Genomic DNA, 14,498 nt, shown 5'->3' with positions numbered 1-14,498 from the left:
ATATCGAGAACTCATACAGCTTAGCATCAAAGAAACAAGTTAAAAATGGAGGGCACGAATAGGTGTTCCTCCAAAGAAAACATACAGGTGGTCAACAGACACTTGCTGCTCAACCTCATTGATCATCAAGGGAAAAAAAAACAAAACCACAATGAGATATCCCCATCTGTTAGAACGAGTATTATCAAATCAACAAACGTGTTGGCAGGGATATGGAGAAAAAGGAATCTCTGCTCTGTAGTGCATAGGTACAGTGGTACAATGGGACTTTTTACTTAGCCATAATAAAGAATGAAATCTTGCCAGTTGGGACAACATAAATGGACCTCAAAGATATGCAAAGTGAAATAAATCGGAAGAGAGACAAATACTGTGTAATTTCACTAATACATTAAATCTAAAAACAAACTCAGATACAGAGTTTCCAGGTGAGAGGGGGCATTGGAGTGGGATGAGTGAAAAAAGTGAAAGGGATTTAGTAGTACAAATTGCCAACTATAAAAATAGTCATGGAGATGTATAGTATAGGTAACACAATTATATTGTAATAACTGTTGTCAGATGGGTACTAGACTTATCTTGGTGATCACTTCGTAAGATATAAATGTCTAATCACTATGTTTTATACCTGAAACTAATGTTTGTAAATTATAATTGAAAAATAATCCTAATAAATAGCTTTAACCTGTCAACATTTTACATATACTTTTATATATTAAAAAAAAGAAATAGTAAAAATGTTCACTTCAGGGTATTGAACTATAATGACAAGCAAAAATATTGTCTTCATGTCATTAAACATTATACAGAACACTCTGCATATGACTAATTTTTTTGCCCTTTTCAACTGCTCTGCAATGAATTTCAATAAAAAACTTAAAAGTTTACAATTTCTATAAAAGGTTTGCAAACTTGCCCGAACTGGTGTGGCTCAGTGGGTCGAGTGCCATTTTGAAAACCAAAAGGCCACTGGTTCGATTCCCAGTCAGGGCACATGTCTAGGTCTTGGGTGTTTATTAACACATAAATTACAAACTTAAGAGCCTTCTATTTTTCAGTTAGCAACAGTTTTGCCAGTTATTCAACACTGGTAATCCTGAAGGAGGGCCAAATGAGATGCTGAAAATTACAGCATACAACACTGCCTCGTATAAGTAAAACCTACGTTCACTGAAGTTTATTGTTCACTGAAGTTTATTGCCCGTTAAGTATCTTGTCAAGTCACATGGTGCTTTCCTCTAGGAAGGAAGGCTGAGTTAGGGGAGGTCGCCAGTTGCAGGCTGTTTTCTCTTTCATGAAAATTTCAAATATATTCATAAGTAGAATTAGCTGAACACCCTGTACCCCTCATAACTCTAAAACCTGAAATGGAGATGAAATACTTGAATATGAACTTTTAAAGAAAATCTTCAATGCTCCAAGTCACATTTTAACACAAAAGCATACATTGGACCAGGTATCTCATTAACAAATAAGTTAACTCCACCAACTTAGGATTCTTAGGGTGCTGAAGCTTTAATATGAAAAAGTAACAGTAAATACACCTGATCTTAATTTAACATTTAATAAATACCTTTTCAGGGCTGTAAATATAGCAGGAAACCCCTCAACCTCCTGCAATAGATTTCAAGCATCTTCCATGTTGGAAAATATGGCAAAAGCCCAGGAAATCTCCTATTTTAAGTAATGCATATCTGAGGAAGCAGAACAAAGATAGTACACTCACTGTCCATAAAATAGATTTCTTTTTACTTATCCTGCACATTTCCAAAGAAATCTTTAGCATCATTTGGCCTAAAATCCCTGGCAAATCTCCTTTAGGGGTTTTTTAAAAAATGATTTTAATGTACTAGTACCAAAAACAGCTAAAAAAATCTACCACCAATCACACAAAAGTATGATTTCCAACTATAATTACAAATATTACTGGTAAACACCATCGTGGCAAGTGTTCCTTCCAAGTAGCAGTTTAGGACCAAATGGTCTGACCAGTGTTTCTCAGTCAGTAAGAATTACCTTCTTTTAAATTTAATTGCTAGTATCAGTTTCAGTGTTTTAAAAACTCTCCTTTAAAAGATGTTTCAATTTTATTTCCAACATGCTTAATTGTGCTACCTTTGAAAATCACTTTATTGTTTTGCACCTTAGTTTTCTCAATGATAAAATGGAGACAGCATTTGCTTCTATCAACAGCACGTGGGCCCTGGCTTGGCACCTCAGTTGGTTAGTGTCATCCCAATACACCAAGGCTGCAGATTGAACCCCCAGTCAGGGCACATACAAGAATCACCCAATGAATACATAAATAAGTGGGACAACAATCAATCTCTCTTTTAAAAAAGATTTTAAAAATCTGCATATGGGTGTTGAATCCAATAAAATAAGGGACACCAAAAAAAATCCCTGGATTTCTAAAATTGTATCTGTGAGAATATACTCAATGGGAGTAAAACAAGTCTGAACTGTTGCATTATATTTCCATCATCTAAACAACCAGATGAACTAACCAAATCTGACTCTTGTCAAAAAGATTTATTAACTTAAAATAGAATTGCTTCAAATACAGATAAAAGCAACCTTCTGTTCAAGTTTGAATATTTTTAATATACAAGAATGTAAAAGAAAAAATTCTGAATATTCAGGTTGTAGTTTTATTTTATTATTTTTTTTACCTTTTAAAAAGTTTTTGGCACTACAAGGTTCTGTAAAGAATAGAAGTGACAAATTTAAAACACATGAAAGTCTTTCCTAATTCTTAAGAACAATATATAAAGTCTGAAGCAACCAAAGTATGAATACAGCTAATAGAAAATAAAGAATGTAATTTTTAAAATTCTCTCTTTATACAATTCATCAAGGTTAAACAAAACATAAAATTCCCTTAAAAATAGGGTAATAAAATAGATGAAATTTGTATCACTCAATTTGGTGATACTAGTAAAAACTATAGTTCATATTTATATACAAATAATACAGTTCTTAAAAACAGTCTTAGAATTTAAATAATCTATCTAAACGTGTTAAAAGTTTAAATCAGGACCTGATTTGTTTTGCTTTCCATTAAATGTCACTTTTTCTGCTGAATGGAACTGACATTGAGGTACGGATACCCTTGAGACAGCAGGATTGGCTGGTTGCTGTGCATCGGTAGACCAGCTGAAAGAAAATGGACTTGCATTACTCCGACACGTTTCCTCTTGGTGGGTGGGGACAACGCTCTCTACACCGACGGGCAGCACATCTGTCTGTTGGACACAACACAGACAGGAAACTGAAAGGCTTATTGCCTGTTTACCTGATAATCCCTTAGAATTAACTTGTAGCTATTCTTTTTTTTTTCTATTTATATAGTAAATATGTGATGACACATGTCAAAACATTTGGCTGGGGGGAGGAGGAGGGAAGGGAAATGTGGGTATTCTTCAAATCGAAGAGAAAAAAAGAGATAGAGGGGAGGAATCAAGGTGAGCAAACCCACCAGGGAAGAACTTTAGACTCTCCCCACTAAAATAGCTTGTATGATAAACAGTACGTTCCCTCAGCCCCAGTTCTTTGCTAGAGACAAAAGCAGTCATGGTCAAGTTTCTGCTAATCTATAATAGAGGGGATGCTTCATCAGTGCATGAGTAGTTGAGGAAGACTGACAGTATCAAGACCGACAGTCATACTCTACTAGTGGCTTCCCCTTAAAATTATTTCATCCAGCCCTGGCTGGTATAGCTCAGTGGATTGAGCACAGGCCTGCGAACCAGAGGACCACGGTTCGATTCCCAGTCAGGGCACATGCCTGGGTTGCAGGCCAGTTCCCTGCAGCCCAACTCCCAGCAGGGGACGCACAAAAGGCAACCATACATTGATGTTTCTCTCCCTCTCCCCTTCCCCTCTAAAGGCAAATAAATAAATAAATAAATAATCTTTTAAAAATTATCTCATTCAGTAATTATTTCTTGAGTATATTTCTTTAATTTCTTGAACTCCTAAGTTTGTGATTTTTAAAAGATTTTATTTATTTATTTTTAGAGAGGGGAAGGGGAGAAAGAGAGGGAAAGAAACATCAATGTGTGGTTGCCTCTCACATGCCCCCCTCTGGGGACATGTACATGTGCAGGCAACCCAGGCATGTGCCCTGACTGGGAATCACACCCAAAACCCATTGGTTCACAGGCCAGCACTCAATCCACTGAGCCACACCAGCCAGGGCTTGAACTCCTAAATTTAACTGTAATAACTATGACTCTAGTTTTCCTAACTATTTACGTTAACCAAGAGCTGAAGGCCAGACTCAGACATTCCCTGTTGGAACTGAGGTACCTTTAGAGGCAAGTAGGCTAGATGAAATGCTCCAAGTTCCTTGGCATTCTCTTTAGTTTGTAATAACCATTACTTAGATTAAAGTCATCATTGGTACCATCCATACCAACAGAATACAGTGAATTTTAATGTCATTCAAATATCAGTTTTACTAAACAAATATGACATCACTGCTTGAATCAAAAATGTCTATTAGGGTCTGACTTCATATTAAACTGAGTCCAAACTCTTTTATGGTATGGCCTCAGCCTACCTTCTCTAGTCTCATCACTTATACATCTTTCCCATTTACCTCATACTCTAGTCCTATTATTTTCTCTTCTCTTTTTCCCTCATGCCAGGAAGAACTAAGAGACTCTGAATCTATTATTCCTTCACCCCTTCCCTTCTAACCTCTAGAAAATCTCTAGGAAAAAATCCTGAATCTCTTTCAAGCTCTAGTTCAGCCCTTATGTCTGCAGCTCAACTGGTTGGGCACTGTCCCACAAAGCAAAAGGTCACCAGTTTAGGTCCCCAGTTTAATTTCTAGTCAGTGCACATGCCAGGGTTGTGGGTTTGGTCCCTGGTTGAGGTGTTTATGACAGGCAACCAATCGATGTTCCTCTCTCACACTGATGCTTCTTTCCCTTTCTTTCTCCCTCCCTTCCCCTCTCTCTAAAAACAAATACAAATTTTAAAAAATGTTTCCATTAAAAAAAAAAAGATCTAGTTCAAATGTAAAAGTCTTCGGTGATTTGATCCCTAGTGTCCATATTCTGCCCTCTCTGCCAGAGCAATATTAACTGATTCCTTTAAGCCCCTATTCTCTTTATTTTACATTTCTGGCTGTCCTAATATGCATTAAGTGTGGGGGTTTCATTTGACTCTTGCTTGAACAACAAAAACCTAGCATAGTCTAACAAGGCATGCTCTCTCAATACATATTTACTGAGTACCTAAATTTTCACTCTTGGATCCTGGCCCTCACAAAGGCTTCTTTGTCCCAAAACAAAACCCACCCAGCCTGTGAAATTCGTAAGTAATGGTACCTTGAGTGTAGAAAGGTTTGTTGGGCTGAAATCTGGCATTTCCCTGATGCATGAAGTTTTGATGCAAACCATAAGGCCACGAAGCTGGGACAAGTGGGAAATGGGGACGTGGTGCATGTTCCCAAGGAATTGGAGGATTTAGTCCTGGAAAGCCTGGCTCTGCATTTCAATAAGAAAGAAAAGACATTTTAAAATATCAGCTTTTCCTTACATATAAACTCATACATTCCTTCATTCTACAAAGATTTACTGAGTACCTATAACTGGCCAAGAACTATGCTACATGCAGAAGATATAAAAACAAAATTTTTTAAGACTCAAACACTGTAATTGTGCCCAAATTATTCAAACAGGAGACATAAAAAAGACATATATGATAGTATGTGGTAACCATTGTTAACAGATCTGTAGAAGGTGTTCCTAAGAGGGCACTGAACAAGTTGTTCAAGGATAAAGGTTTTCCTAAGATGACCGACTAAACTGGGTTTTAAAGTATAAGGAATGAGTTAGGGAAATGGGGCAAGGAGGGCATTTTTGGACAAAAGGAACAGCAGTATAAAAGCAAGAACGCAGAAAAGTGCAGCAATTTTGGGAATCTTCAAAACAACTGACAAAATAGAAACAGGTAAAGGAAGGAAGTGATAACAGATAAAGCTGAACAGGTAGGTAGGATCTATATTCCAAAAACTTTAGTGCATCATTAAGGAGATTGTATTTACCCTAAAGACAATGAATGCCAACTATCCTAGAATTAATTATATCTTGGCAACAAAAGAAACTCAAGTCATTGGAAGCTGAGACACTATTTTTATAATGGTTGAGGACTAGGGCTTTGAAGCCAAACAGGTTTAAGTTCAAATCCAAGTTCCAAAAATTACTCAGGTTCAGTAGGAACCTCAAGTTGTTGTGAGGATTAAATTAGATAAAAAAATAAAAGTGGCTTATACAAGTTGTGGCATATAAGTAGGAACTCAAAAAATATGACTCCTATCCTTTCTCTGACCCCCACTAACCTACTTCTCTTTAAAATGATCTTTAAGTGCTGTACCCCCTGAATCCTCTGGATCACTTTGGTGGGTTGTTTTTTTTCACTCAGGCTCACAATGAGGCAGGAAATAACCTGAAAGACACTACCCTTATTCATTAAACTTCCTACCAGGAACTGAAATTAGGAAATAAGGAACAGGGAGGAGTAGAGAGCAAGAAAACGAAAACCTCTATTAGTTGCATTTCTTTTAAGCTCAGTCCTTTCAGGAGGCAACAAGAAAAATAAAGCCACTAGTTTACCACAAATTCATAAAACCAAGTTTCAACTAAAAGCTGAAGCTGCAGGGCTCAGTTAACAATAAATGAAGGTAGGTATATATATATCAAGGTGACCAATTGAGAAATAATGTTTTAACATTAAAGGGTATTTTTAAGAATATATTCCAATCTCCCCTGGCCTTTTTCACAATGAAACAGCTTCATAATATAAATGATACAACCTCATTAAAGATAATTTCTGATGAAATCAGAGGTGTTCAGGGTGGTATGGCCATAGACAAAATAATTTCAAAAATGAGGGAAAAACTCACACAATCTCCTACTCTAATGCAACCCCTATAACCATATTTTCATCTAGTCCTTCCATTTTTAACGAAATAGGAATTTCAGCTGTAATATTAACTAAGAATTATACATCCAGTGGGAAGTCAGTATGCCTGGGGTGGGGGGAATGCTGGGGGGAAAATGAGACAAGTATATTTGAAAAATAAATAAAAAGAAAAGCGTTATACATCCATGCAACAAATAAATATTTACTAATAGTTTACTACATAATAATAATAATATATGAATAATATATCTACCATACATCAAGTACTATACTGGACACTAGGCAGACAATGACAGGTAAGAAATAAGTCAGTCAGTCTCTAGAGGTTCAGTCTAATGGGTTCTGCAGACAAGAGGCAATTTCATCACAGTAAGACAAGGGTTATGATATGGATATCATATCATATATGTTAAGGAAACATGGAGAGAAAAGATACCTAATACAATTGGAGAGCAGGATCAGCAAGAGCTAAAGGCTTCCTGAAGAAAGTAATTTAAATTTAAAAAATGGAAAATGAGTGAGTTAGCCAAGCTCTGAAGCAAAGCAGGAGGAGGTGAGAGTAAGCAGAAACAATGGGGAAGATATTCCAGGTACAGGGAACAAGTGAAGCAATTGGGAGTAAAAGACAGTATGATGTGTTCATCAGATACTCAGTTCATTAAGGCTGAAACAGAGATCAGTTAGCAGTGGGGAGAAGGAGGACCGAAAACTGTAAAAACTGAGCCTTGGCTGGTGTGGCTCAGTGGACTGAATGCCAGCTGTGAACCAAAAAAAGGTCACCGGTTTGATTCCCAGTCAGGGCACATGCCTGGGTTGCAGGCCAGGTCCCTGGTTGGGGGTGTGTGAGAGGCAACCAACTGATGTTTCTCTCACATTTCAGTATTTCCCTCCCCTTTCTTCCACCTTCCCTTCCCCTCTCTCTGAAAATAATAACATTAAAAAAAACTGTCAAACTGATGTGCCAATATATCAAAGGGCAGGACACTGAGTCTGTCTTTAGGGTTAAAGCTCAATGACTATCCTGGTGCATGTCGTGGCTTATATGCAATAAACATTTGTTGGGTGACAGAAGCAGAGGCCACATCAGAATGGCCATGTATGCCATTACCTTTTGATCTTAGAAATCTCAATGAGTTCCCACATTCTGGCACTTCTCAGCAAAATATATCATCTATATTGCTCCAAGAAAGGTCAGAGATATCTCCTACACCAGTCCTCTAAAGAACAGCATTCTTTGTTTAAAATTAACACTAAAATTCTTATGAAAACTGATAAAGGAAAGGAACCAAGCTTTGAATGTACATTTCCCATACAAACTACATTTCAGTATAACAAAGAATTTATAAGGAAAATTTCTTCTCTATATAAGAATAAACAGAAAAATCATTTTACATCCCTTAGTGAAATAATGGATATCAGCAATAATTATCAATAGTGGCTGAGACTTATATAAAAATTAATGAAGAACTTGATAATGGATAGAAACATCAGGCTGGTATCACCTAACTCATAATCAATGTTAAGTCACTAAAAGAAGGAAGAACCAGTCAGTTCCTTCTAAAGTGCAGAAATAGGAAACATACAGGATCAACCAAGAAGTAAGATTCTCCCCAACAGCAACAACACAAAAAACGGATTGTAATCCAGCTTCTGAACAGAACCTCCACTTCACAGGACATATAGGAACAACAGTACATTTTAAACAATGTCACAAACATACAGTCAACACCAGAATGTGGAAATGCTGTTTCTTCAATAAACAGTTAATGTGGGGAAGAAAATAGTGAAAGGAAACTGTTATATATTAAAGGATATTTAAGAGATATGATAACCACATTCGAGCTTTCCTTAAATGAATCCTGATTCAACAATAACAATAAATTTATAAAAACAAGAAAAAAGGAACAAGGGTTGTGTATTAGATGATCCTGGTTATGGTAATAAGTCTTGACTTTTCTTAAAGAAAACTAAAGTTTATAAGCACATTTCATACAGTGTCTCATATTTTGTTAAAATAAGTCAGGGTCAGAATTTTTTTTTAACAGGATGAAGGGGTCAAATAAAATTACAGAAAATGCTGATAACAATAAAATTATTACTAAAAAGCTGGATATAAAACTAGATATATGTTATAATGAACTATTTCCAAACATGCAAATATTATAAAAATGGAGGGCAACATACAAAATATTACTTAATAATTATGTATAGGAATTAAGATTCTGAATGATTTTCTTTTTCAAATGTTCTAAAATGAAAATCTATTACTTATAATAAAAAGTATTTTTTGCCCTGGCTGGTGTAGCTCAGTGGATTGAGCGTGGGCCTGCGAACCACACGATTGCAGTTCGATTCCCAGTCAGGGCACATGCCTAGGTTGCAGGCCAGTTCCCGGTTCCTGGTTCCGGTTCCCGGCAGTGGACGCATGAGAGGCAACCATACATTGATGTTTCTCTCCCTCTCTCCTTCCCTTCCCCTCTAAAGATAAATAAATAAAAAATTTAAAAAAAATTATTTTTTTTAAAAGATTTTATTTATTTAAATACTTATTTTTAGAGGGGAAAGAGAGAGGGAGAGAAACATCAATGTATGGTTGCCTTTTGTGCGTCCCCTGCTGGTAGTTAGCCTGCAAGGAACCGGCCTGCAACCCAGGTATGTGCCCTGACTGGGAATGGAACCGCGATCGTCTGGTTCGCAGGCCCGCGCTCAATCCACTGAGCTACGCCAGCCAGGGCTAAAAAAAATTATTTTTTAATGCTACTAAGTCTACCAATATTTTTCTTTTTAAAGAACTGATCCTTACTGGCCAATAGTAATGAGTCCAGGACAAAGAACACAGGTTTAAAAGAAAGAAGAACTGGATTAAATGTTGGATCTACTATGATTAATTATGATGGCATGATAATTCAGTTACTTAACCCTTCAATTTCCTCAACTGTAAAATGAGTGTTAACAATACCCATACAAAGCAGTACTGCAGTCAAAATTTAAAATAATATTATGTATATTACCTCATTTAATATTCACAATATCCTTGTGAGAACTATTAACATCCCTATTTGACAGATGAAACCAATGCACAAAGAGATTAAGCAGCAGCCCAATGCCACATAATAAATGACAGAGCCAGGATTCAAATCCAAGCAGTCTGAATCCATAGCTCACACTCTTTTTCTAATCCTATACTGCGCCACCCCCCTCCCAAATATCACTTGCATTCTTTTGTTCGCATTTATTTCCCCAGGTTCAACCAATAATATGAATCACCCAACCTTTCTACAGACAGACACAAAAGAAAAGAAAGGGTTACCCGAATTCCCCACTGCACCATTGTTCACCAGGGAATTTGGAGCCACAGTACGAGGCCAGTGTCCATCATGAGAGGAGCTAGGGATCGCCACAGGTCTGGCAGCAGGTTGTGCAAAGATGATGCTGGGATCGTTCAGGCCAATATTGCTGGGGGCACTGCCTGGTGCAGAGTGGATCACTGGGCCATGGATAGGCCAGGATGGGGCAGGGATCTGGAGGGGATGCATTGGCAACAACCCCATACTGTGCATGGGAGAATACTGAGCTGGTGGTGACTGGGGGAAGTTATACATCGGCATCTGGACCTGATGGGGGGGCTGGGCTCCTTGCTGAGGTGGGCCAAGCTTGGACTGGGATCCTGGTTGGGATGCAGGCTGGGTAACGGCAGCGGATTGGGAAGAGTTCTGTGGAAATGGTGGGGGCTGGGGAGAATAAGATGGTGAATCAGACTGCAGAGGAAAAAAGATAGATTTTTAAATTAATTTATAAACATCTTAATTTTATAAAAGCAGTGATTATCAAAATACAAGATTATGGAATTATTGCATTAAGACATTATAAACAGAGCTAATGATATACATAACAAATAGTAGAACCCCATTTCACATGAAGATAGAATTTTTCACAAGGTCCTAAAACCCATCCTCACATAAGTATTACCTCATAAATCTTTTTACTGCTTAAAGAAGAGACGGCCCAGACATCATTCCCATCATGTAGAATCCATACTTCCAACTATAACTAGACACTTACGCCTAACTATCTCAGTCACTTTCATTCAGTCCCTCAATAAGTATTTACTGTGTCAATTATGTACATGGCATTGTTCTAGGAATTAAAAATATAATACTAACATGCATATTCTCATGGAACTTACAGATTATGGTGAAAAAGAGGTGGAGCAGATAAAGATTACACAAGCAATCACAATAAAGCACAATGATTACTACGATAAAGAATGCAATAATGTGTAGTGTATAATTAAATCACAGAGTGTGAACACCTAAACTGACTTTGGGAGAAGGGGGAGGGGCGGGGAGATAAGATGAAAGAGGAAACCAAGGAGAGTTTCCTGGAGAAAATGATGCTTAAGTTGAGACTCAAGGGCAAAAAGAAACTGGTCTGATTTAAAAAGGATAGAGAGATAAGGAGAAGAAAAGAGTGTTTCAGGCAGAGGGAAAATGACTGAAAAATAAAAACTTGTGGCTTTTAAAGTAACTGGAATCTGAAAGAAGTCTGTTATTGTACAGAAGAGGAATGGAAGATCTGAGGCTGAAGAACTAAATAGGGCCAAGATAATGGACAGTTCCTATAGGACCTGTAGTTTAGACTCTTTGGGGGCATTGGGAAACAAACCATTGAAGGGCTTAAACTCTTCAGAAACATCACCAATTTGCATTTTAGAAAAAATATTCTGGCTTAATAGGAATGAAATAGAGGATATTTTAAAAGATAAATAAGTACAAGACTGTCGAGACTGTTTAAAAGGCCGCTATATGTAATACAGGCATCCTGATATGACGGCAGCCTACTCTAGGGAAATGCAACAGAGAGAGAGGGAAGAAAATGGCTATGATCTAGTTATTTTTTATATGCACAAACAGTGGGACTTGGTGACTCACTGGATATGGGGGTTGAGTATGAGGGAGAAGTTCAGAAAACTAGATAGTGGGAACATACCATGAGATGGAGAACATAAGAGAAAAAGGCAAATCTAGGGAGTTGGAGAGAATATGAGCTACTTTCTAGACAGGTTGAGTTTAAAGTGCTTTATGAAACATCAGAATAGTAACATCCATGAAAAACAGACTCTTCCCAAACATCAAATGAAATAGACTGCTAGAAGCAGAGAATGTTAGAGGCAGCACAGGGAAAGTGGTTTAGAGCACAGGTTTTAAGAACGGCTTGAGGGTTCAAGTTTTACTTCCAATTATCTGTTAACCTCAGAAAAGAAACTCCAATCTGTTTCTTCACTTGTAAAATATAAATAATCCCAGAATCTACCTCATAGGTTTTTGTGAAGATTAAACAATACATGTGGAGAATATAAACACCAAATTCAGGATAGTAGATACATTTTAGTGGACTCCTACATATTTTTCCAAGACTCCTTATTACTGGTTTTCAAATGCTCTAAGTACGTTTTCTAAAGTAAAGATCACATCAGATTTTTAGAATGTTTAAGAGTTAAAAACTTTGAAACTACATAGACCTGGGTTTGAATCTTTTTAATTTCTTATTCTCACTTTCTCAATTTGTAAAATTAGTTCATACTAATACCTACCACTTCACAGGCCCATTCAAAGAATTAAATTTGATAAGTGTCAAGTACTTAAAGCAGTGTCAGATTTAGAGTAGGCATTCAATTAGTATTAAATTAATTAAAGAAGGTGAATACAGATTCAGAGAAAAGAATAACTCAGCAAAGTTAATATGAAACCTGAGAATCTGAATTCTAATTCAATACTCTGTCTTTTACAGGGTATATTTCACTAGGTAGCCATATCAACTATAAGGAGACCGAAGTTTCAAACAAGTGAAATGCCATAATGTGTCTTGCCCTAACACTACTAACCCCCAATACAGCTCAATTTTTGTCGTTAATTTATGGTACTGATATTTTTCCACTAGGCAAAGCCTAAAACCTCAAGGTCATTATTTTAATCTAACAAACGAACTTGTTAGTTATCTTATATTACAAGTAATTAAGCAGGTTCAATGAAGTTAAGGATTCTGCTCATATATATAAACAGATCTATTATTACCATAAAAGTAATGGTCCTTTCTACCTCATACCCTTAGCAAGGACACCTCTACAAAGCACTATGTAATCTAGAAAACTGGATTTACCAGTCTGAAAGATCAACCCTATCACCCACCCAAAATAGTGCTATCTTCCTGTCAAGACTAACCAGTTTGCAGGTACAGTACTTACACATTCGGAGGACTGTCTAGTCCTTAGGGACTGATCACCCTGTTGCTGGGACGAACTAGCCACTTGTTGGGCATTTACAAGGTTGCGGACCAGCTGGGCTGCTAAGAGAAAACATCAGAAAGGAAATCAAAAGATACAATAGCAGAAAAATGACAATCTATAAAAAAGTCTCAAGTCTCTCTGAGATTTTAAAACTTGGACTTTTAAACCCTGATGATGTTAACAAAGAACTTATAAAAACTAATTTAAAAGAAAACACCATTTTTTAATCCTGATCATTAAAAAAATACACTGGTCCTAGAGAACAGACAAATGTAAAATTAGTTTTCTACAATTAAGAAATCACCTTCTGCAATAAGAATCTGAATAAATGAACATCGTTACTTTTAACTTATTCTATTTTTAAAATATATTTTATTGATTACAGTTGTTCCATTTCCCCCTTCACTCCGCTCCACCCTGCACCCCCTCCCACCCACATTACCCCCTTTTAATTCATGTCCATCTGTTATACATGTAAGTTCTTTAGCTTCTACATCTCTCATACTATTCTTACCCTCCCCATCTATTTTCTACCTACCATCTATGCTACTTATTCTCTGTACCTTTTCCCCGTCTCTCCTTCTCTCACTCCCCTGTTGCTAACCCTCCATGTGATCTCCATTTCTGTGTTTCTGTTCCTGTTCTAGTTGTTTGCTTAGTTTGTTTTTATTTTTGTTTTAGGTGTGGTTGTTAATAATTATGAGTTTGCTATCATTTTACTGTGCATGTTTTTCATCTACCTTTTCTTTTTTTTTTTTATTTATTTATCTTTTTAGAGGGGAAGGGAAGGAGAGAGGAAAGAAACATCAATGTATGGTTGCTTCTTGTGCATTCCCTGCAGGGAACTGGCCCCTGCAGGAAACTGGCCTGCAACCCAAGCATGTGCCCTGACTGGGAATCGAACCGCGATCCTCTGGTTCGCAGGCCCGTGCTCAATCCACAGAGCTACACCAGCCAGGGCTCATCTACTTTTTCTTAAATAAGTCCCTTTAACACTGCATATAATAAGGGCTTGGTGATGATGAACTCCTTGAATATGACCTTATCTGAGAAGCACTTTATCTGCCCTTCCATTCTAATTGGAAAGCTTTGCTGGATAGAGCCATCTTGGCTGTAGGTCTTTGGATTTCATGACTTGGAATACTTCTTCCCAGCCCCTTCATGCCTGCAAGGTCTCTTTTGAGAAATCAGCTGACAGTCTGTAGGTAACCATCCTCTTTTCTCTTGCTGCTTTCTAAGATTCTCTCCTTAGTTTTAATCTTGGGTAATGTAACTA

General features: G+C 37.1%; 1 protein-coding gene across 11 annotated transcripts in view; it reads right to left on the bottom strand.

Annotated features, from left to right (window-relative positions):
• The window catches only part of TUT4 (terminal uridylyl transferase 4), a 127,250-nt gene that overhangs the window by 19,213 nt on the left and 93,539 nt on the right, over window positions 1-14,498 (bottom strand). For 3 of the 11 annotated variants that reach the window (XM_037043271.1, XM_037043272.1, XM_037043273.1), the window contains exons 27-30: window positions 13,181-13,281; window positions 10,247-10,694; window positions 5,340-5,498; window positions 3,088-3,245 (exon numbers count right to left, since the gene is read on the bottom strand). In XM_037043271.1, the coding sequence (XP_036899166.1) occupies window positions 3,178-3,245; window positions 5,340-5,498; window positions 10,247-10,694; window positions 13,181-13,281 (776 nt within the window). In that variant the 3' untranslated portion in view covers window positions 3,088-3,177. Of the gene's footprint in view, window positions 1-1,187; window positions 1,695-2,792; window positions 3,246-5,339; window positions 5,499-10,246; window positions 10,695-13,180; window positions 13,282-14,498 lie in introns of those variants that run through there. The other 8 variants (XM_037043265.1, XM_037043270.1, XR_005066024.1 and 5 more) reach the window with 7 other exon arrangements.

This window comes from Sturnira hondurensis, unplaced genomic scaffold (assembly GCF_014824575.4).
Source record: "Sturnira hondurensis isolate 20B ecotype Veracruz unplaced genomic scaffold, ASM1482457v3 Scaffold0004068, whole genome shotgun sequence".
In the NCBI taxonomy this organism is placed as follows: Eukaryota; Metazoa; Chordata; class Mammalia; order Chiroptera; family Phyllostomidae; genus Sturnira; species Sturnira hondurensis.
Note: the sequence above shows the minus strand (reverse complement) of the source record. Positions and strands in the feature narration are given on the sequence as shown.